A 23,400-nucleotide genomic window follows, 5' to 3' on the forward strand; every position below is an offset into this window, starting at 1 on the left:
CAAAGAATAGGACATGACTGAGCGACTAAGCACATCGTATTAGCCTGCACTTTGAGGGAGTTGATGGCTGGGGTGGGAAGACACATGAAGGGGGAAGAAATGAGAATACAGGGGAAACACTGTAGTGGTGCAACACTAAATCCTCGGGCTTCCCTACAGACAACTGGTTTCTCCTCCGCCCTTTAGCTTAATATGGACTGATATAACAAATCTGAAGCAGCACAACGGCTTCAGAGGTTTCCCTTGATTCGTAATTTTTACTAAGCAAACGAATACAGTCAAACAATCTGCTTCAAACGTAGGTAGAAATGAGAGATAGAAAAAGAATATCATGAAACAACTCTAATGCCGCAGTGAAGCTGTGACAGGTCACCGCTATCCACCCAAGCTCAAGATGGCCGGGCAAGGACCGTAGCCGACTGCCCGCCCAAGAGCAACTCTCCTCGCCCGGGGCCCAACCGCCGGGAAGTCAGAGGCCTCACCACGCCCCCCACATCACCGAATACGCAATCCCGCGCACCCGCAAACGTGCCGCAGCGTGCCAGCTCCGCCCCCAGCCCCTCCCCCCGAAAAGCGGGGCGACCAGCGCCGCAAGTGAAGCATGCTGGGACCAGCTCTCAAGCCTCCCGGCAGCCCCTGCGACGGGCGCGGTACGTCAGGATCTGGCCTGCGGCGGCCGTTCTCCGTAAGATGGCGGACCGGCGGCGGCAGCGCGCTTCGCAGGACACCGAGGACGAAGAATCTGGTGCCTCCGGCTCAGACAGCGGCGGTTCCCCGGCGCGGGGCGGTGGGAGCTGCAGCGGTAGTGTTGGAGGCGGCGGCAGCGGCTCTCTGCCTTCCCAGCGCGGAGGGCGAGCTGGGGCCCTTCATCTGCGGCGGGTGGAGAGCGGGGGCGCTAAGAGCGCTGAGGAGTCGGAGTGTGTGAGTGCGCGCGGGCGGGGCGGACCGGACCGGGGGCGGGGTGTAGGTGGTGATGGGAGGCTGGGAGTTGACGGTAGATGCTGAGGCGTAGTGTGTTGGAGAAGAGGAGAGCGATCCCGGTGCGGTTTGCATCCGAAGCTCCAAGGGAAGAGAAGGGATTGAGGCTTTGTTGGGGGACAGGCGGAGCTGCTGCGGATGGAAAGCGGATATTTACTCAGAAATTGGGACTGGAGGTGAATAGACGGGACCTCCCTCAGATCCTGCCTGTTAAAGATATACCTTCCTTCGTCCGCCTTTTCAACCATTTTGTGTTCAGTCTTCGTTTCTCCACCCCCTGAAAATAGTAGAACTAACCCATGTCTTCTTTCCTTCAGGAGAGTGAAGATGGCATCGAGGGCGATGGTGAGTAGCATCATGATAGAGATCTTCAAACTCAGGTCACCTGTCTGCAGCAGTTGACATCTTCTCAGACTGTTAAGTGGAGAAGGAAATGGCAACCCACTCCAGTACTCTTGCCTGGAGAATCCCAGGGACGGAGGAGCCTGGTGGGCTGCCGTCTGTGGGGTCGCACGGAATCGGACACGACTGAAGCGACTTAGCAGCAGCAGCAGACTGTGAAGGGTTTTGGGGAGGGTGCCACAAAGGGGTTCTTTGTAGTTTAATGTTCAAGAGCTTAAGTTCTAGTTGTATGATCTTGGGAAAGTCAAAGTCACTCTTTGAACCTGTTTTCCATCTGTATATGGGGACTATAATTTCATCTACCTCATGGGTTGATGTCAGAATTAAATGAGAGTTTTAGCTTGACCCACAACAAGCACTGGAAAATGTAATTATAAAATTTCTGTTGCATTTTTTTTTCTTTATATGTTTCTGTTTTCTTTCAGCTGTTCTTTCGGATTATGAAAGTGCAGAAGACTCAGAAGTGAGTGTGATAGATTCTTTTTCCTATGATGTAGGTTGGAAAATGTGTTTTAAAAGTTGTACCCGCCTGTGGTTTGAAAGCATCTGACCTGTTTGTTACTCCGCTTGTGCATTCTTCATTTATGCTTCTGAAAAACTATTATACAAAGTGTTGTTCAGTTATAGAGAGGGAAACTTTGTATAAACCTCTTCAGGCCACATGTGTTACACTGTTTATAGCTGACCTTTCACCCTATCTAAAGAAAATAAGATGCTAAATAAGAGAATGAGAACATTCTTTGGCCCTTCACAGGATGTTTGACACTCCATTTTATGATGCCTAGGTGGTGAAACCAGCCAGTTGGGTATTTTTTGAGTATGTCTGAAGACCTCAGAAGGGTAGGATTCTGAGTGGTTTGTGTCAGAAACATTTCTCGGTTTACAGATGAGGTTTTCTGTCTTTAGCAGAAAGTTTCCCTAAGCCAAATGTTTGTGAACTTAGTTTGCTTTGATTGGGTAAACTACTAGAGATGTTATCAGAATGGCTACTTGTTTCCTGGAACTGTTGAATAGAGCTCTGATTTATACAGAAAGAATTGGATTGTGGATCAAAGGTTCATTCTGTAAATTTTGTAGAACTGTTGCTACGTATTAGATTTACCATTAAGCCCTGGAGATGCAGAAGTGAACACTATAACAAAGTTCCTATCTTTCGGAATCTTACAGCCTACTAAGGAAGTCAGACAAACATTGAGGAAATCATAGGACTTGGTGACAACTGCTGGGGGATAGGGTTAAATAGGGTGTTAATGACTGGGTACTGATTCCATATTAGGCAGTCAGAGAAGAATAAATTGGAGTTAGCCAGGCAAATCATGTTCTAGGCAGAGGGAACAACAGCTGCAAAAGCTCAGAGATAGGAGAGAAGATTGACTGTCTGGAAACTTGAAAGTAGTTTGGTGTGGCTGGAACATCGTTGGGACAGGATGGATACCAGAAATAAAGGCAAATTATAGAGTAGGGGTCAGATCATGCAGGGATTAACTTCTTCTTTTTCTTTATTAAATGCCTTCTTAGCGCCAGGAGCTGTGCTAGGCCCTGGAATAAAAGATGCATGGTTCTGACCTCATGGAATTTACATTCCAGATCAGAGAGGGAAAATATAGGCAGTTAAGTAATTACAATAACTGTTTGTTAAATGCCATGGTATGGGGAAGCATAGGGTGCTTTGGGAGCACATGGCAGGGGCAGCTAACTGAGTGTAGGGTGTTTGGAAGTATTTACAGGAGGGACTCTTCAAATAGTGACCTGAATGATGAGTAGGAGTTAGCTAGCTAGAATTTTCTTAGCAGAGGAAACTGTCCGAGAAGAATGTCCAGAAGTGGTGGGATTGGAGGATAGTGAGTTGGAGGACATGGAAGATTTAGTATAACTGGTGGTAAGGATGAATCTCAGTCCAAATCTTAAAGTACTTTATAAGCCTGGTTGAAAAAGTATTTGGATTTTATTCTAAGAAAGTAAAGTATAACACGGTTTTAAACAAGAGTATGATATGGAGTATGGATTAGACTTAAATTTTAAAGCAGTGTTTGTCAGATCCAAGGAAGTCTACATGAAAGAAAATCCTATTGAAACAGACTGTTGCAGAGGGAGGGAAGACTCAGATGTTTATATGTTAACAAAATCCCAGGTTGATTCACAGTAATATTTTAGAATTATTATCTTTAACAATTGTTTTGTGTGCAGTGGGGAGAATTATCTGAAGGGAGCAAGATTAGAGGCAGAAAAACTAGTTAAGAAAGCTACTGTGGAAGACTAGGCAAGCAGAAAACGTGGTGTGGAGTGGAGTGGTGGCAGCGACAATAGAGGTGGGCGGCACTGGCAGTTATTTGGGCTGTGGGAATGACAGAATGTGGTGATTGGTGAGATGACTTATTTTCTGTGAAGTCAGTGGTAAAGTTATCCGCAAAGAATTAAAGGAAGATGAGAGGTTTTGGAGTGAGTAATGTTTGCAGTAGTCATTAAAGAAAGGAAACATCGGAAAGACTGCCGGGCAGTGTGGAGTATTCAGTGAGGTTTTGTGGCTGTGACTTTATAGCAGTTTACCATTATGTATATAATGAGTTTGGATGTTACTCTAACAGCAAAGAAAGAAAGGCTGTTGGAGGCTTAAGTGGAGGAGGATCTGAGGATGAGGCAAGACTGGAGACAGAGCTGTTAAGAGAATAGTCCAAGGAGCGTGATAGTGCCCTAAAGAAGGGACGATGGCAGTGGCACTGCAAGACATACATTTGAGAGATATTTAGGTATTATTATTAATTACAGAATTTCTTGATTGATTGAACGTGGAGCCTGAATTAAGGAGGAGTCAGAGAGAATTCTGCTGAAACTCGAAAGACCCCTGTTTTGGTTCCTATAAGCTTTAGATGCCCAGCAGTGTTTGACCTCTCCTGATGATAGGAAGATGTTGATCCAGGTGAGGGCTGGGACCTGGCCAGATGCCTATGATAGAGCCAGAAAGTTTACTGACAAGAACAGCGACAGCATGCTGAGGGAAGGGACTGGGATGAGGGAGCTTGGTGATCCGGGTTTCTCTAGCTTCATTCCAAAGCCCTAGAATAATGCTGAGCGTTTTGACTCTTGCTCGTGAGTGTCCTCTGTTGTTTTTTCCCAAGACTTACCTCTGCCTCAAATGACCTGTCTGCAGTCTAACCTTCAGATTTTAATATCCATTCCCTTCAGCTCTGAGCAGAATGCAAGCTCCTGGAGGGCTGAGACTGTCTTTGTCACTGTTCTGTCCTGGGAACTTAGAAGAGTATCTGTAATAGGCCCTCAATAAACTTTTCTTGGATTAGTAAATGAAATAGAACTGCAAGGACTTTTCTTCTAAATACACTTTATTTTGGAATAATTCTGCATTTACAAAAAAAATCACAAAGAGAATACAGATGTTCCATAGGCTTTTCACCCAGTTCTTCTAATGTTAACATCTAGAATGACTTATTTAAATTAATTTTAGTCTTTTGACACACATTCCAGTGGTAACACCGCAGTTCTACTTTACCCTTTACATTTGAGCAATTATCATTTGGAGAAACCTTTTTTTATAAGTAAAGTATCATAAAACAATTTCATTACGTGTAAGATACAGCTCCTGTTGTAAAAACTAGTAATTATAAGGAAAAAAAAAGTGGTGTTACCTTAAGAAAAAAAGATAAAAGATTGTGCTACTAATGTTGAAGTTCAATACATTTGTAATATCAAAAAAAGAAAAAGGAGTCCAAATAATGCCCAGGTTGGAGAATAGTGTTGGTCACTAAGAGAGGGACCACAGGAGGAAGAGATTCCAGGAAGGACAGTGTTGGGTTAAGTTTTGGATGTTTTGAGATTGAGGAACATGTGCAGCTTTGATGTGGCAATATCTGGTATGTATTTCCTAAAATTTAAGAGAGGAGTGTAGTTCTGTTGTGTCAAATAGGATACTCACCAGCCATACGTGGCTATTTGAGTTAATAAAAAAGTTCAGCTCCTCATGTGCATAGGTAAAAACGTTTCCCTCATTCCAGCAAGTTTTGTTGGACAGCACTGATCTAGATTAAAGAGTTTGACTTGATATCTTGCTTTACGTAGTTATCTGTTACTTGATTGCATTTCTTCTTAGTTACTAACTGCGTATACCTAGATGCTATGCTTAGTTTTGCCTGTTTTCTTAAATTTTGATCTGTCTCTTAATCTGACAGGTTAGTTTTTCATCTTTTTTTTTAATAGTGTATCTGTTAAAAAGATTTTGATGGCCACTCATTCATTGTACAACTCACCATGCTATCTGTATCCATTGTATTTCTTGCAAATTGTCTTTCCATGGTAGCCATGGAAAATAGCAGTATGACCCAAAGCTTTTATCTTGCACAGAACTGGCTGATCACCTAATTTTCTTTCCCTTGTAAGTCACTTACTATTTTTGTCTGGATATTCCCAGTATATTTTCCTTTAAGGTCCAAGAGTTGTATTAAAATTTTTCTTAGACTTGGTCATTCTGGATCAATATTCATAGGTATGAGAGGTGCTGTACAGTATGTCATGGAACTTCATCCAAATAACTCTTTTCCTGTGTTCAGTAAACGACCCTTTCTCTTTAATCCTTGTAGTATCTCTATTTTCTTCTGATTACTGTGTTTATTCACTCTTGTTTGTGTTCCTTCTAGTTCTAGACTTTGTATTTTAAATGATTTTTTTAATTTCTAATATCTTCTTGAGTTCGTCTCTGGATTTTTAAAATTCTGATTGATGTTCTTTCATGCCTTATATAATATTTTTAATGTCTTTTTTTGCTCATTTTGAAATAGAAGTTGCAATTTTGGTATGATATGCATATGTCTTTCTGGCATGCTTTCATTGTAGGAGTGCTATTCTACTTATTTTGTTTTTCTTTTAGTAAGTTTCTGTGGGATTTGATCTCTATATTTTTCTTTTGTTGACTTTTATTTAGTCTTCCTGATCTTTTCAAAGGAAGTTTGGCTCAAAGTAGCTTTTTCTAACTTCATAGAACTCCCTTCTCAGATATTTTCCTGTAGTGTTAAAACACAAACACATACATATGTATATATGGCTTTCTGAGATTTCCTGGTTTTGTTCCCTTCTCCAGTTTGCTTTGGACCTTCTTCTTTGCTTCATTCCTTTTGTCCCTCTTCTGCTGAACTGATTCTCTTCTCAACAATTTTATCTTCAGTGTGGTGCTCTATCCTCGAGGGAACCCCTGGCAGCCGGGTTGATTTTAAGATTTCAAAAGGCTTGAATTGCTCCAGCCCTTTTGGACCTTCTTACTGCAAGATCCTTAAACTCACATTGTATTAGAGACAGCAAAACCCCTTCTGGTTTCAATTGTTTTCAGTTTTACTTTCTGTTGACTACCTGTTGACTAGTTCAAGGTTCTCCTGTTTTCAGGTCCATTTACTGCTCTCTGCTTTTTCCAGCCCTGATACCAATCTGTGGCAGTTGTTGCTTTGCTCATGTGCTTGTATTTTTGAGTGTGGGGGATACCTTGTAACCTAGTTTTGTTGTAAATATTGTCCAGAGGGTTTTGATTTTGCTGTCAGAAGCCCCCATTTGATGTGGAGATTTGAAGAGATCAAAAACTATGCTGCTGCCATTTTTTCCAGAATCCTCTGAGGAAACATTTTTAAAGAAATTAGACTGTGAAAGGGAGGCTAGAGAGATGGTAGCTGGAAAGAAGGCTCTAAGGTCAAGAGAGGGTTTGGTGTTAATTTTTGAGTTGGAGAATCAAGTATGCCTAAAAGTTGAAGAAATGATTAAAAGGGAAAGCAAGGGGAGAGGATAGGTAATAAGTGTGTGAGCTTGATTGAGTATACGAGAAAAAATAGGAACCAGATGAGAAAAACGTCTTCCACTGTCATTATAGAGAGGTGGGAAGGAAAGGTGTGTGGGAAGGAAGCTGGTGTTCCCTTGTTTTGTTTTCCTTGTGAAATATAATAGAAGGAAGAACATAAAAGAATGGTTGTTGATGAAGGGACAGTATAGGAATTTTGAGATAAAGGAAGTTTGAATAGTTGAGGCTGCAGGTGGCACTGATATGTAAAGTTGTATGATTTTTTTTTTAATCCCCCTAGTGATGATCAGTAATCTAGTTGTAAGCTTAGGAAAAGCAGACAGTTTGGTTGATCCAGTCCTGAGCACGTAGGAATAGGGGATTGGAGGGAGCTACCGATAATGCTGAAATGATCGGGCCACAGACTCTAGAAAGAGAAGAAAGTGAATGTGGGAGAGGACTGATAGGCAGAGAAAGGGTGGGAATGTCAATGGAGCGGATGTCTTAAGAAATGAGAGAGGGAAGGATAAAGAAATAACTGGGGACGGACAGGAATAACAGGCAGGATTTGGGGGGGAAAACAGCTTTATTGAGATATAATTTATGTGCCATTCAACTTACCAGTTTAAAATGTCCAGTTCTGTAGTTTTTAGTACATACAAGTATGTGCAACCATTACCATAGTCAGTTTCAAAATATTTTCATTATTTCAAAAAGAAATTTTGTACCCTTTAACTGTCACTCACCCCCCCACAGCTCCTCCGTTCTCATTCCCTCCAGCCCTTAGCAACCACATACTTCCTTTCTGTGTCTAGAGATTTCCTTATTCTGGCCTTCTTTATGAACAGAATCATGTATGATAACATATGACTGGCTTCTTTGACTTAGCATATTATTTCCGAAGTTTTCACCCAAGTTGTAGCACGTATTAGTACTTCATTCCTTGTTATGGCTGAATAATATTCCATTGTGGGATTTCCCTGGCTCAGACAGTAAAGAATCCACCTGGAGATTCTGGAGAATCCCATGGACAAAGAAACCTGGTGGGCTGCAGTCCATGGGGTCACAGAGTCAGACGTGACCGAGTGACTAAGCACACGATATTCCATTGTATGAGTATACTATATTTTATTTATCTATTCATCCACCGATGGATACTTGGGTTTCTATTTTTTTATGAATAATACTGCTAAAAATATCTATGTTCAGGTTTTTGTGTGGATGTGCGTTTGCATTTCTCTTGGGTATGTACCTAGGAATGGAGTTGCTAAGTCATATGGTAACTGTTCAGTTGTTTGAGGAATTGTCAGACTGTTTTCCAAAGCAGCTGCACCATTTTACATTCTCAGCAGCAATGTGTGGGGATTACAGTTTCTCCACATACTCAGTGGCACTTATTATTGTCTTGATTTTTTGATTCTGGTCATCCTAGTAAAATGTGTAAAATGGTATCTTGATATGTATTTACCTGATGTTGAGCATTTTGTCTTGTGCTTATTGGCCATTTGTGTATCTTCCTAGGAGAAGTGGCTATTCAGATACCATGTCCATTTTTAAATTTTTTATGTATTTATTTTTGGCTGGGCTGGGTCCTCGTTGTAGCAGCAAGCAGAGGCTGCTCTTCAGTTGCAGTGGCACAGACTTCTCATTGTGGTGGTTTCTCACTGCGGAGCGTGGGCACTAGGGTGCACAGGCCTCAGTAGTTGTTGCTCGTGGGCTCTAGAGCACAGGCTTGGTAGGGCTGAGTAGTTGTGGTGCATGGGCTTAGTTGCCCTGTGGCATGTGGACTTTTCCTGGACCAGGGATCAAACCTGTGTCCCCTACATTGACAGGTGGATTCTTAACCACTGGACCACCAGGGAAGTCCCACTTTGTTGTTGTTTTTTTTTAATCATTGAGTTGTAAGAGTTCTTTGTATGTTCTAGATTTACTTCTTATCATCTACATGATTTGCAAATGTGTTTTCCCATTCTTTGGGTTGTCTTTATTCTTCCTTAATGGTGTTAAGTTTTCAGTTTTGATGAAGTCCAGTGTATTTGTTTTTTCTTTAGTTGCCTGTGTCTGTTGGTATCATGACTGCCAAAGAAGTTTTTGCTGAATCCGTGCCAAATCCAAAGGCTTGTTTTCTTTTAAGACTTTTATAGCTTTAGCTCTTAGTTTTAGGTTTTTGATCCATTTTGAGTTAATCTTTGTATGAGGAGTGAGGTAAGAATGTAACTTCATTCTTTTTTATGTGGCAGTGCTGATGAAAACCTGGGGTATTTAAATTTAAGATGTTTAAAAGTAGATCAGATTTACTTAAAATGTATAGCAGTTCCAGGTAAGACTGGTCTGAAATGTATACATGAAAGTGGATGACTGAAGTGGAGGTGAAAGTGTGAGCTTATTTCCATAATCTTCAGATCAGTGACGGGGTAGACCCAGGCAAAGACAGAGGTGGAGGTTTTCCCATTGAATTTATAGAGTGTCCCTGTGAAACCTTTCATAAGTTGAAATGACTTAAAGCAAAGAAGCAATTACCTTAGGACGCTTCTCGCCAAGTGATGGACAAAATAAATTGAGGTAAAGCACCGATGCTCACAGACACAGTTCAAAGCTGTGGCAACTTGATGCTAAGAGGCTGAGTGTAGTTCCCAGGGCAGGAGCTTGGTGGTTCCACTCCTTCGCACTTAGGGTATAGAGCTGCTTGTATGACAACTCACTGCAAAGCCAACACTGAGTGCAGTTTTCACTTTTGCCTTTTTTTTTTTTTTAATCTTTTTCAAATTTCTTTCAGTTTGTGAAAACAAATAATACTATAGGTCTTTTATCAAAGAAAAAAAGCAAAATGGTGTAATCCGAACTTTCGAGTAGTAAGATATAGCTAGATGATAGAAGCCTCAGAAAAGTAGGAATTTAAAATGAAGTGGAGTTGGGATTAGCCGATGGAAACTGGTATATATAGAATGGGTAAGCAACAAAGTCCTACTGTACAGCATAGGGAACTATATTTAATATCCTGTGATAAACTATAATGGGAAAGAATATTAAAAAGAATGTATAGGGACTTCTCTGATCCAGTAGTTAAGACTTTGTGCCTGTAATGCAGGGGGTGCAGTTTCGATCCCTGTTTGGGGAACTAAGATCCCACATGCCATGTGGTGAGGCCAAAAAAAAAGTGTGTGTGTGTATATACACACACACATACATACAAACACACACACCCTATATATACATATGCTGCTACTGCTGCTGCTAAGTCGCTTCAGTTGTGTCCGACTCTGTGTGACCCCATAGACAGCAGCCCACCAACTCCCCTGTCCCTGGGATTTTCCAGGCAAGAGTACTGGAGTGGGGTGCCATTGCCTTCTCTGATACACACACACACACACACACACACATATACAGACACACACACATATATATACATATAGTTATATTCCATGTATACGCCATATATATATATATATGTATAACACTTTGCTATACGGCAATAATTAAAATTATTATAGTTCAACTATACTTCAATAAAAGATAAAAGGCGACAGAGATCTGGAAGAGACATTGAGAATGAGAAAGATAGACTCCCCTTTTACTCTGAAATATGTGGGAAATAGAAAAATGAGCTAAAACATCTGCATGAAAATTCTGCCAGGGAAGCAGTTGCTTAAGTGGAGGGCTAGGCTTTAGAGTTGGGAGGGTGTTCACTAAATGGGAAAGTCAGCAGTAGGGAAAATGGTTTTGATGTCATCCTGTAGGCAAAGATGGTAAAGAATCTGCCTGGAGTTCAGTCCCTCAATCGGGAAGATCCCCTGGAGAAGGGCATGGCAGTCCATTGGGTCACCAAGAGTTGGAAATGACTAAGTCATTAACATTTCCAATTCTGTAGCCAAAGAAGCTTGACCCTAGGGTAACACCTTGGCTTCAGTTACACCAGATTTTGACGCTAATTTGGAGTCTTCTCAGCACTATGCTATTTGTATCTTCTGTCCTGCCCTGGAAACAAAATTAGTTTCTCCTTTGGAATTTGCTTCATTTGACCTTCCACCACAGACTAAGAAGGGATAGAGCATGAAACAAAGTTCTCATTAATCATGCTGATACTATTTTAAGATGTTTGAATTCAGTCAATGTGTGGGGGGGCAGGTTTGGGGTTGAAGGGGGGAGAAGTAGTGATTTAAGGTCACATACACACCAAGCACGATTCTTGCAGATTCTTGCAACACAACCTGCAAGGAATCTAGGACCAAGGAAGGAACTGAATGATTACCACCCACCCATTCCCAACTCAAGAGGAGAGAAAATTTCTTGTGATTGAGGAAAATGGGAAGAATCTAGGGTACTTGGTTGTTAAAAAGCTGTAAATAAAGGCTTGGTTCTCATAGTGTGGATGTGGTCTATGAGCTTCATAACAGTATCATCTTTTTGGGAATCCTAACTCAAAACAGAGGCCGAAATACTTACGGTGGACAGGGAATAAAGGGGAAGGGTAATTAATTGGCTTATCTGGGCCAGTCTGGCAGTCTAGGTCCTATTTGAAAAAAGGTCAGAAACTGAGAGCTTGAGAGCTTCTTGTTTCATCAGGAATCTCAGTGAGTATCTTTGATCATATTCCTAGGCCATCCTGGGCCTGGAGTTAGTCACAGATCGAGTGTCAAATCCAACAGAAGAATAAGAGAACAGTGTACATGTCTGCCGGGGGGCAGAGGTGTTTTGGCACCGACTTGTTAGCCCAGCATGGGGACTAGACCACCTTCCTTTGAACCCATTTCTTTGTGTCCTTCTAGGTCTCTAGGCCTACCTCCTTAGCCTTTAGCTCTGCTTCCCTAGGTCCAAATCTTGGAAGGACCAGGATATGAGAGAGTAACTTTTAGTCTGAAGCCAGCTCCCTTAGCATGAATTTTAGCTGCTTTTTTTCCCTACCTGAAACAAGCCACACCTCTCTTGCCTAATCCTTTCTAGTTGCCCCTATTTATTTATTTTTTGTTGTTTTTGTTTTTGTTTTTTTTAGTTGCCCCTATTTAAAGGATGGCCTCAGGACCCTTCTTTAAATGGATAGATTTTCTACGTCATAAGCAGGATTATTCAGTTTTTTAAAAAATTGAAGTGTAATTGATTGGGTTATTCAATCTTGCTGTGCCAAGGAAAGGGAAGGGAGCACTTGGGTGTTAATTTTTTTTTTTTTTTTCATTTCTAAGATGCAGTGGTTATGCAAGTTCTAAAGTTTTACAAGTCAAAATTTTATAATTATATCATTCTAGACAGAGTTATTGGCTAAAGAGCTCTCATGTTACAGAAAATTTAGTGTTCATATCATAGACATAAAAAAATGTAAGCCACTATTCCCCAACTTGAGAGTAATAGTGCCGTGGGAAAGTACGGAGTTATGATAAGGTATTGCACGTTCACTAACTCTGTTCTCATTATCTATAGACCAAATCAACATCTATCTTTATGTACTACTATTTTTTAATATATATAAATTAATAAAAATATATTAATGTATTTTAAAGTATTATTGAACATATAGCAGTTGTTTGTCATTATGTGTTTTCTCAGTTCATGGGTACTATACTGTGCTGTATCTCATGGGATTCCATGAAAATTTTAGGTCCTAAAAGGGGATTCACGTAATCTAAAAGGTTGGGAATCTCTGCTGTAAGACATTTTGAGATGAGAGAATTAACAGCTTGAGTAGTTATTAGGCACTGCATGTTTAAGAGACAATGTATTGAGAGAAATTATCAAAAAGAAAGCTTCTTCTGTATGGTTTAGACACCTAAAAGCCTCTGATCCATAGGCCCTGGGCTTCTTCCCCAGAGGCTGCAGCTATTTGTTTTGTTGGGTTTTTTTCCTTTCAGTTTTATTGAGGTAAAATTGTGCTATATAAGTTTAAGGTGTAACAACAGCATAATTGTTTGACTTACATGGTGAACTGATTATTACAGTAAGCTTAGTGAAAGAGGCTGCTGCTCCTGACAGTTCCATGCATATCTTACTGGAAAACTTAACAGAGATCTATATAAGCTTGTTTATGTGTGCATATATATATTGTTTAGTCGCTAAGTTGTTTCCAGCTCTTTTGTGACCCCATGGACCGTAGCCCACCTCCATCCATGGGATTTCCCAGGCAAGAATACTGGAGTGGGTTGCCATTTCCTTCTCTAGGGAATCTTCCTGTCCCAGAGATTAAACCCACGTTTCTTGTGTTGGCAGATTCTTTATCACTGAGCCACCTGGGAAGCCGTGTATGTGTATACACACACATATATGTATGCATGTGTGTTTTGTCTGAGCCGTGGAGCTTGTGGATGAATCTTCATTCTTCTCCCAGGAGTTGAACCTGGGCCCTTGGCATTGAAGGTGTAGAGTCCTAACCACTGGACTGCTGGGGAATTCCCTGTATAGGTTTTTTTTAATGTGGCTTTAATTTTTTTTTAACAATGCTTCTATTCAGTAGAAATTTTAGTAAAAACATTGAAGTGTTTGCTTTTAATCCTTGCATTATAGTAAAATTTGTTAGAAAATGTTTTCCTAAAGAATGAAAAATTTTAGAATGCACTATTTAGATCTTATCTCCATAGCTAACAGGGAAACTTAAAAGGGAAATTATTTATTTATTTGCACCAGGTCTTAGTTGCGGCATGTGGGATCTTTAGTTGGGCATGCAAACTCTTTAGTTGCCAATATGTGGGATCTAGTTCCCTGACCCAAGGGTTGAACCTGGGATCCCTGCATTGGGAGCACAGAGTCTTATCCATGGGACCACCAAGGAAGTACCAGGAAACTTTTTTCAGGGTGATGACGGGGAGTACAGTGAAGAGGAAAACTCCAAAGTGGAGCTGAAATCAGAAGCCAATGATGCTGCTAATTCTTCAGCAAAAGATGAGAAGGGAGAAGAAAAGCCTGACACCAAAGGCACTGTGACTGGAGAGAGGCAAAGTGGGGATGGACAGGTTAGTACCCACCAAAGGCCTCCATTTCCATTCGAATTCTGGAACAGGGGCTTTTAAGCTTGGAGTGAGTAAAGAGCTCTTTATCTGTCCAACAGGAAAGCACAGAGCCTGTGGAGAACAAAGTTGGTAAAAAGGGCCCTAAGCATTTGGATGATGATGAAGATCGGAAGAACCCAGCATACATACCCCGGAAAGGGCTCTTTTTTGAGCATGATCTTCGAGGGCAGACTCAGGAGGAAGAAGTCAGGTAACAGCCCCTTGCTACTGCTCTGTAGTATGTTAGTATTATATGTATTCCATGCTTACTATATGCCAGGCACATTACTAAGTGCTTTACCTGTATTATCTTATTTACTGTTCACAACATTTTAAGGTAAGTATTATGATTATCCCCTTTGTACAAATGAGGAAAGTAAGACTTAGAATATTTAGTAACTCTTGGTGTAGGAGCTGGGATCCAGACCTATATGTCCAGTACCTTCATTAATCTGAGGCGCAAGGCCTCTAAATACTTGCATAGGTGACCTTATAGGAGAGAGATGTTTCCAGAGTGCTGGGTAGTTTGAAGTAAAGGCTTTCCTTATTTTTATACCTGTTACATTCACACCCAGCAGGCCCTGAGGTGCTGTGATTCACCCTTGCTTTTTGGAAGGCCTGTTTTGTATAACCTGTCTGGGAAGATGGAGAGATTACCTGAGTTCCTAATGGTTCTCTGCCAACCCTGTTTATTTCATGAACATCTTTACATGGCAGAGTCTGCCAACTTAAGACACTTTTCTCTGGTTCCAACCAGACCCAAGGGACGTCAGCGAAAGCTGTGGAAGGATGAGGGTCGCTGGGAGCATGACAAGTTTCGGGAAGATGAACAGGCTCCAAAGTCCCGACAGGAGCTCATTGCTCTTTATGGCTATGACATCCGCTCAGCTCACAATCCTGATGATATCAAACCCCGAAGAATCCGGAAACCTAGGTGAGGACATTTTGGAGCCTATATTATTGATATTTGCAAGAAAAAAAAAAAAACTCTGCTTTTTTAAAATGCCATTCCGGCCCGAAATTGAATGGGTGAGGAATATGGGAAGTCTGCCTGACCCACAGTTTATATCTCTAGTGGCCCCTTTTATTATTTCTCTGTTCCCTTTGTTCAGGTTTGGGAGTCCTCCACAAAGAGATCCAAACTGGATTGGTGAGCGGCCAAATAAGTCCCATCGCCACCAGGGTCCTGGGGGCACCCTACCACCCAGGACATTTATCAACAGGAATGCTGCGGGTACTGGCCGCATGTCGGCTCCCAGGAATTACTCTCGATCTGGAGGCTTCAAGGAAGGTCGTACTGGTTTTAGGCCTGCGGAAGCTGGTGGGCAGCATGCTGGCCGGTCTGGTGAGACTGTTAAACATGAGACTAGTTACCGGTCTCGGCATTTGGAGCAGACTCCTGTAAGGGATCCATCTCCAGAAGCAGATGCTCAAGTGCTTGGCAGTCCTGAGAAGGAAGAGGTAGCCCCCGAGATACCAAATCCTGCTCCTGATACTGCACCACCAGTTCCTGACAGGCCTGTTGAAAAGAAATCCTATTCCCGGGCAAGAAGAACCAGAATCAAAGCTGGAGATGCAGGCAAGGTTGCAGAGGAGGTGCCCCCTCCACCTGAAGGGCTGACCCCAGCACCTCCAGTCCCAGAAGCTACACCTCCTACGCCTGCTAAGACTGGAAACTGGGAGGCTCCGGTGGATTCTACTACAGGGGGTCTTGAACAAGATGTGGCACAACTAAATATAACAGAACAGAACTGGAGTCCAGGGCAGCCTGCCTTCCTGCAATCACGGGAGCTTCGGGGTAGGTACCTAGGGTTAATGACTAGCTTTTATCCCTTTGCATCGTTGGACTTAGGGGCATGGAACTAATGCTCTCAGAGATGTGGTATCTGACAATATCTTCATTTTCATTAATTGCAAGAAACAGATGGATCCGTAGGCATATTCATCCAAAGAGCTCAGAGCAGCTTTATCTGTTACATAAGACTAGCCCATTACTTTGCTTACTGTTTACTATTAACTGATCAGTCACCACCATTGAGCTTCTGAGTGCAGAATCCTTTACCACTCTCTGTAGAAAAAGTGGAAGAAGGCAGTGTTCTTTATTATTTTAGCTAATGGTTAAATGTTTCAAGGCAGAAACTGCATTTGAATTTGGATGAGCATCTCCTAATCTCTTTGAAAGGAAAGCCTCTAATTTCCTTAGTCTTCTAGAGCTAGGCTGCCCAGTAGAACTTTCTGTAATGATGGTGCTTTTGAATACTTGTAATGTGGCCAGAGTGACTGAAAAACTGAACTTTTCATTTTTAATTAATTGAAATTTAAGTAACCATATATGGCTAGTGGATATCATGTTGGGACAGCATAGTGCTCATGACTAGGAACTACCTACCACCCCTTTGACCCATCCTTTTTTTTTTTCTTCCTCCAATCAGATAGATCAGAGGATCTTTTCCATTGTTTCTGAAATCTAATTCAAACTTAGATTGGAAAACCTCACTTGGACTGGCAGTTTTAGCATCCTTCTCTGGTGTGTGTAATTTTGGAATATCAAAAACTAGGGTAGCCTAAACTGGACCTGGAGTTGATCTTTGGATAGAGAAGTAGACTCTGTCCTGCCAGTGCCTTATTACTATTGAAAGACAGTCTCTAGAACATCCTTTTTGGTCCTGAGTCATCTTCAACCAGAGGGGAATCTCTTCCCATACTTTTAGCCTAGACCTCTGTGGCCAGAAATAATCAAAGGTAGATTTAGAACATCCTTCTCTGCCTAGTTGTTGCTCAGAAACATTAGGATTGAGATTTTCCAATATGTTTGATAATATGCTAATTATAACCTCCTAGGGATTCTGTATGGTAAATATTTGATGGGAAAATTTTGAACTTGCATTTTCTGAGTTGCATTACTGAAGCAATTTTTTTTTCATGTTCAAAGGCTTTACTGCTATATTAAGGTAGCAGGCAGTGAGGGCAAATTTCCAAAGGCTGGTGTTGACAGGAAGCAGAGATAGTTTAACAGGAATTTTGTTAGTTTAAAAGATGAGAGCCATTCCCCATGTTGGATTCTTTACCCTGTCATTTTCTTGATGTATCTTTAGTTCTCTTCACATCTATCTGCTCTGCAGCAGTGACTTTTTTGGTATATTACAGGTATGCCCAACCACATACACATGGGAGCAGGACCTCCACCTCAGTTCAACCGAATGGAAGAAATGGTACAGAGGCGGAAAGGGGTGCATGTAGAGGGTTGCATGTCACAGTTGGGTCACTGTTTAAGCCAAGTCAGTTTTCCCACGTTTCCCTTTTAGGGTCTCTGGAAATGTACGGTTTAGGTTTGGGTTTAGAGCTTAATGTTTTTCATCAGTTTTTCAATTCATTTTGTAAATTTTTTTTTTGGTATGTACATACTGCTGTATTTATTTGGTTGCTCTGGGTCTTCGTTGGTCCAATGGGTTTTCTCCAGTTGTGGGGAGTGGGGGCTACTGTCTCCTTGCAGTGCACAGTCTTCTCATTGTGGTGGCTTCTCTTGTTTCGGAGCACAGGCTCTAGGCACATGGGCTGCAGTAATTGTAGGACATGGGCTCAGCAGTTGTGACTTCCTGGCTCTAGGACACACAGGCTTCAGTAAATGTAGTTCCTGGGCTCTGGAGCGCAAGGACTTCCGTGGTGGCACATGGGCTTAGTTAGTTGCTCTGAGGCATGTGAAATCTTCCCAGACCTGGGATCAAACCCATGTCCCCTGCATTAGCAAGCGGATTCTTATCAACTGTGCCACCAGAGAAGTCCTGCAAATACTTCTTTAATACTACCATGTACCCAGTAAATGTTTTGCAGTTCTACAGGACGTTAGGACTTAATAGGAGAGTCAGCCTTTTGGAAGTCTTCTTGCTCTGACCTCTTTCTTTCTTTCAGGGTGTCCAGGGTGGGCGAGCCAAACGCTATTCATCACAACGGCAAAGACCTGTGCCGGAGCCCCCTGCCCCTCCTGTGCATATCAGCATCATGGAAGGACATTACTATGATCCACGTGAGTTTATTTTTATAGCTGGGATATATTTCTTGGTAGGATGAAGTGAACTAAAAGACCAGCCTTCTGAACTTCCCTTGTGACCTCTCATGGTGGTTAACGAACATTCTCTGGTTGCTATTTTCTTCGTATGGAAAATTGAGAACATCTTTTCAGCGGCTTGGGGGACAAGGAAACTTGTCCATTTGATGGAAAGAGTGAGGATTTATGAGAGTCCCAATGTGATATCTTACAGTGCAGTTCCAGGGACCAATCTATACCCATGGTGACAGCCCTGCCCCACTGCCTCCTCAGGGCATGATTGTACAGCCAGAAATGCACCTTCCCCACCCAGGTAAGCTTTGCACCTCTGTATGCTTATAGTACATAAGGATGTGTGTTGGGGGCATCACAAACCCCAACTTTCTCAGCTCTATGCTGCTTGCTTATGAGGCTGGCCACTTTGGCTACATGGGCAACAAACTCCTCTTGGGTCCATCCTGAGGACTTGAAATCTGAGCCTGTTTGTGCTGAGCAGTCCAGCCAGGCCATCCCATGGAAGAGGTGTTACCTTTTAATTATTGTTTCTTCTCCTTGTCCAGGTTTACATCCCCACCAGACACCGGCACCTCTGCCCAATCCAGGCCTCTATCCCCCACCAGTGTCCATGTCTCCAGGGCAACCACCACCTCAGCAGTTGCTTGCTCCTACTTACTTTTCTGCTCCAGGCGTCATGAACTTTGGCAATCCCAGTTACCCTTATGCTCCAGGGGCATTGCCTCCCCCACCACCTCCTCATCTGTATCCTAACACACAGGTGAGATGGCTGATGAGATTTTTTTAAGTATACATCCTTTAAATCAGACAAGAATATAGGATGAGGAGAATACTCAAGGAATTCTAGAGAGCATTTCAGTGCCACTGATTTGCATGTGATGGTAGGAGCTGGAAATGCTACTTAGGTGATGCCTATCATATTTGCATTCTCTTCCATTTTTTTAGTGGTGTTTCATTCAAGTGTTTTAGTATGTCTTAGGTGGGCATGTCTGCAATTTATTTAACTAAATAATAAAGCCATATTCTACCTACCAGCCCTACCCTTCCCTGTAGTGTTTAACTCCCAACAGGTTAACACCATCTGGTATCTGGAGTCTTACCACTGAGCTCAGTGTCTTCCATTTGTCAGCTGATGGTAGGAATTAGAGAAAGCTGGGCAGTACTTTGAAGAAGTAGGAACTATATTAGGACATACTAAGGCAGAAAAGAATAATTATTTTAAAGGGGGGCAGCTTAGAAATTCCCCTATACTCTTACAGATTTTCCTTATAAATTATAAAAAAATTCCCCTATATTCTTATTTTTGTGCCTGAATAATATTTACTGTTTAGCATAGTTTGGATGAATTAATTCCTTTTTCTTTTACTTGCTTATTGGGCTCCCAGGCCCCATCGCAGGTATATGGAGGAGTGACCTACTATAACCCCGCCCAGCAGCAGGTGCAGCCAAAGCCCTCCCCACCCCGGAGGACTCCCCAGCCAGTCACCATCAAGCCCCCACCGCCTGAGGTATGAGAGCTTCTAGGAAAGGAGCTCTGAATAAAGGATGTTGGGGCACATCTGACATCAGTGGGCTTTCCTTTTCTTCAGATTTCCTTCCTTTTCTTGTTGTGTTTCTATGGAAAATGGTCTTTTTTCTTTTTCCTTTTTTTAAAAATAATGACCTGATAACAAATTCTAACTTTATGATTTCAGGTTGTAAGCAGGGGTTCCAGCTAATAGGAATTTCTGAATATTTTAAATCTAACATCAAATAAAAGTAAGTGTAAAACTTATTGTGATTCAGAATGTTCTTAAAACTAATTTTCATGCTTACTAGCTCAACAATCACCTAATTAATGCTCTTAAGTTGTAATCATGGGATATCTCAGGGGGAGGCTTAGAGGAGTCCCAAAATTTGCCGATTTCTTCATTTTATGAATGCATTGAGTAGGGTTGAGTGGAAACCATTGTCAGTGTGGCAGCATTTTATTTGGGAAGATGGAAGGAAAAACTGCAAGAGGGCATTCTTTATTAAAGGAAAGGGGAGATCTGAATTTGAGGGGTTATAGCAGAGCCAATTCTAAAGGTTGTGGAGGAGGGACTTCCCTGGTAGTCCAGGGGTTAAGACTTTGAGCTGCCAGTGCAGAGGGTATGGGTCCGGTCCCTGGTTGGGAAACTAAGATCCCATATGCCATGTAGCACAGCCAAAAGATTTTAAAAAATAATAATAAATAAGTTTTTAAAACCACTCTTTAAAAAACAAAGGCTGTGGAGGACACAAACCAGGAGGTTTTGTTGTGTTGTTTTAGGGATATTTCTTTAGTGTACATTCTTTAGAAATGTGGCTTTTTGAAAGTAGCTTGTAAATGCCTAAAAGGTCCAGTAACATTTTGGTGGTTCTTCCCTTTTTCTCACTCCTGTCAGGACAGCAGAAGTGAAAACCTAGGAGAGGAGAGAAAACAACTGGCTGTCTGAGCCAGGAGAGCGTTGAAGACCCAAGGTGGCGCCTACCAGCGAGCAGCTGAATGAAGGGGACTCCTGCCTTCCTCTGAGGGTAGGCTCTGTTGGATAAACGAAAAACAAGTGGACTTCCTCCCGTTTTCAGTTTGTGTTGTGTCAACTGTGCTCAGAGGAGCAGAGATCCAGACAGCCCAGGCTTCGGAGTCTAGGAAGCCCACGTCTTTTGCTCTTCACTTTCTCCTGGGAAATTCCTGTCTTCTCCTCCCAGGGAAGCTTGGAAGCTCCTTCCTGTTTCGTTTTGTTTTCTAAGATGTTCATTTTTAAAGCCTGGCTTGTTATTCTTAAATTAATATTCTTTTAGTCCATCACCCTATCCCTTCTCCTGCCCCTCTTTTTCACTCTCTCTGCCTTTATATTAAACAAGTTCATTCTTTGGTTTGCTAGCTCCTCTGGGTTCCCTTTTGGCTTTTCCCTACATCCCAGATAATTGAGAACTTACCAGCCAGTCTGCCCCCACCACGTCTACAAAGAGCTGACCTTTCATTTTTTTCTTGGCATTTTTTATTGTGTACTTGGAGTTTGTTAAGTCTTCTAATACTGTGGAAGCATTGCTGTCTGCACAGAATGTCCCATTGTGGAGAAAATCTCACTGTGGTAGGAGCCCTTTTTCTTGACTTGGGTTTTTAGAATTTTGAGCCTCCATCAGTCTCTGTACTCTGATAATCTTTAGTTCTCTACTGAAGGCAGAATGTCAACAGTGGGGAGAGATAGCAAACCAGAAGCTTTAGTGAGAAAGGGAGGGTAGAGTGAGAGCCTTTGCACCTTAGGGGTGTGTATTCACACAGTCCTCAGGGCTCAGTCTTTGAGGTGAATGGAGTTAGAGGGCTCTGCTCTTTTTTCCATCCTTTCTACCACACCCTTTTCCAGTTGCTATGGACCAATGCATCTCTAGAGGTAAAAATTACCTAGCCAGCAATCATCCCTGTCCATTGCAATTGCCCTTCTCCTCGTCTTTCCTGCTATAAGTGTTTTAGGTATTACTACCTTATTTTCCCAAGGACAGTTTTACTCCTGTCCTTGCAAACAGGATACCACACCTGGGCCTAAAAGCAGTCACTTTTCAGGGCAAGGGCTTCTCCCTCCTTTCCTCCCTATCTACGGCACTGAACCACTCCCCAGCTGCCTCTGCAGAAGAGATTCCTGTTACTACGGCACTTGCGTCTGCCAGGGGTCACTTGGCCACTGTCCCTGTCCTACAGAACCTGAGGGAGAAGGTGGCAGCTATGTCTCTCCCCAAGTAATGTCACTAATTCTGTCCCTTCTCTTCAGCAGTTGGCTTAACCACTTTGAGTCACAGGTGTGGGGTAGGAGGGGAGAGAGGCACTCAAGCTGGAACCCCCAAGGAGGAAATAACTAAGGGATTCTTCCAAGGGTAGCGCATGGTTGTGCCTTTTGTAGGCTGTTCCCTTTGCCTTAAACCCGAAGATGTCTCCTCAAGCCAGTGGGCCGCATGCCCAAATTCCCAGACCTTAAGACACTGTGACAGTTGTTTCTGTTGATCCACTGTGTTCTGTTGCAAGAATTTCTCCATGTGTATTGCTGTTGTTTGTAACTGTTTTAAAGAGCGCACATATGTGATTGGCATTGTGACTTGAAGATAATAAAATTTAGACATGTAAACTTGGCTCCTTTGCCAGTGTTTTGCATGAGTCTTGATTTGGGAGGGAGGGAAGAGGACTCCCTGACTGCGTAGAGTCACAGTCACAACTCTGGCCAGCTCACACTTGAGAAATGGAAGCCCAAAGAGGTGGGAAGCCCAAAGAGGTGAGAAGCCCCTGTGGGGCCACAAGTGACTCCCCATTGGTTAACTTTCTCAACCACATTGCCGTGTAGACACCAGGAATATGCAGTCCCTTAGACTGGAAGTGCAGGGGCCAGAAAAACGAATAGATGCTGTGTACCCACGTGACATCTGGTATCCCTCATGCCTGCCTTTGTGTTTGGCAAGCAAGTTTCCCAGGGCGGTGCCCCACATGTCAATATAACTACCAGGTCCTGGATAAAGGGGGAGGTGTGGAGAAGTAGCTGTCCTCTTGAAAAGGAAATTTGCACTGGCATGAAACCTCAAGGACCACAGTCTAAGAGGCTCGTATCAGTCTTAGCGCAATTGAAGAGGGGACACTCCAGTGTTCTTGCCTGAGAAACGTCATGGACAGAGGAGTCTGGTGGGCTACAGTCCATGGCATTGCAGTCGGACACAACTTGGAACAACGCACAATCCGGCAGACTGTGATTTGGGGAAATAGTTCTTGATGGAAATGTGGCATAAAATGAGAAGTGACCTAGCAATATGGAATAGAGTTTTGTAAGAAATTAAAATTTATGTATAGAATAATAGTTGCATATATTCAAAGTCTGGCTAAAGGGAAAAAAAGAGATCAAAAGACCAGCTCTGGTTTATGCTGCCAGTTAGCTAGGCCACTGGGTAGCTAGCTTTGAGTTTACCTATTTCCTCCTCCAGATCCCGGGTGGTGTGGAAGTTTACTACAAAGGCTGTCCCTGGTGTGGGGCAGCAATTGAATTCAGTGTGGAGCTGGCAGCAGCTGTCCTTGAGTCCCACAAATCTTTGTGGTACATCTTCAAATGACAGTTGGGACTCCCTCGTATGTCCCTTGCTGCTGCTGCCACAGCCAGAGAACCATTGACTCTTCTGACCCTCACCCCAGATTTCTCTTTGAATCATGTCAGTTAACTTCCCTTCTCCTCCCCTGCAGAGTGATG

At 42.5% G+C, this 23,400-nt stretch overlaps 1 protein-coding gene across 1 annotated transcript; it reads left to right on the forward strand.

The window, feature by feature from the left end:
• Positions 1-594: 594 nt before the first annotated feature.
• CASC3 (CASC3 exon junction complex subunit) lies at positions 595-22,304 on the forward strand. The gene is made up of 14 exons (XM_005898030.3): positions 595-921; positions 1,296-1,323; positions 1,806-1,843; positions 13,924-14,082; positions 14,178-14,329; positions 14,876-15,052; positions 15,231-15,916; positions 17,266-17,330; positions 18,028-18,142; positions 18,378-18,476; positions 18,724-18,938; positions 19,564-19,686; positions 19,873-19,936; positions 20,584-22,304. Exons 1-13 carry the CDS (start codon positions 691-693, stop codon positions 19,894-19,896), a joined length of 2,112 nt encoding a protein of 703 aa, XP_005898092.2. The 5' UTR covers positions 595-690; the 3' UTR covers positions 19,897-19,936; positions 20,584-22,304.
• The last annotated feature ends 1,096 nt before the right edge of the window (positions 22,305-23,400 follow it).

This window comes from Bos mutus, chromosome 19 (assembly GCF_027580195.1).
Source record: "Bos mutus isolate GX-2022 chromosome 19, NWIPB_WYAK_1.1, whole genome shotgun sequence".
Classification (NCBI taxonomy): Eukaryota; Metazoa; Chordata; class Mammalia; order Artiodactyla; family Bovidae; genus Bos; species Bos mutus.

Bases quoted from the DNA above. Each gene is read 5' to 3' on its own strand.
- CASC3 (XM_005898030.3), top strand. From the start codon at position 691: ATGGCGGACCGGCGGCGGCAGCGCGCTTCGCAGGACACCGAGGACGAA. The intron at 18,143-18,377 runs GTGAGTTTATTT...GATATCTTACAG, and splicing joins AGGACATTACTATGATCCAC to TGCAGTTCCAGGGACCAATC. The intron at 18,477-18,723 runs GTAAGCTTTGCA...CTCCTTGTCCAG, and splicing joins AATGCACCTTCCCCACCCAG to GTTTACATCCCCACCAGACA.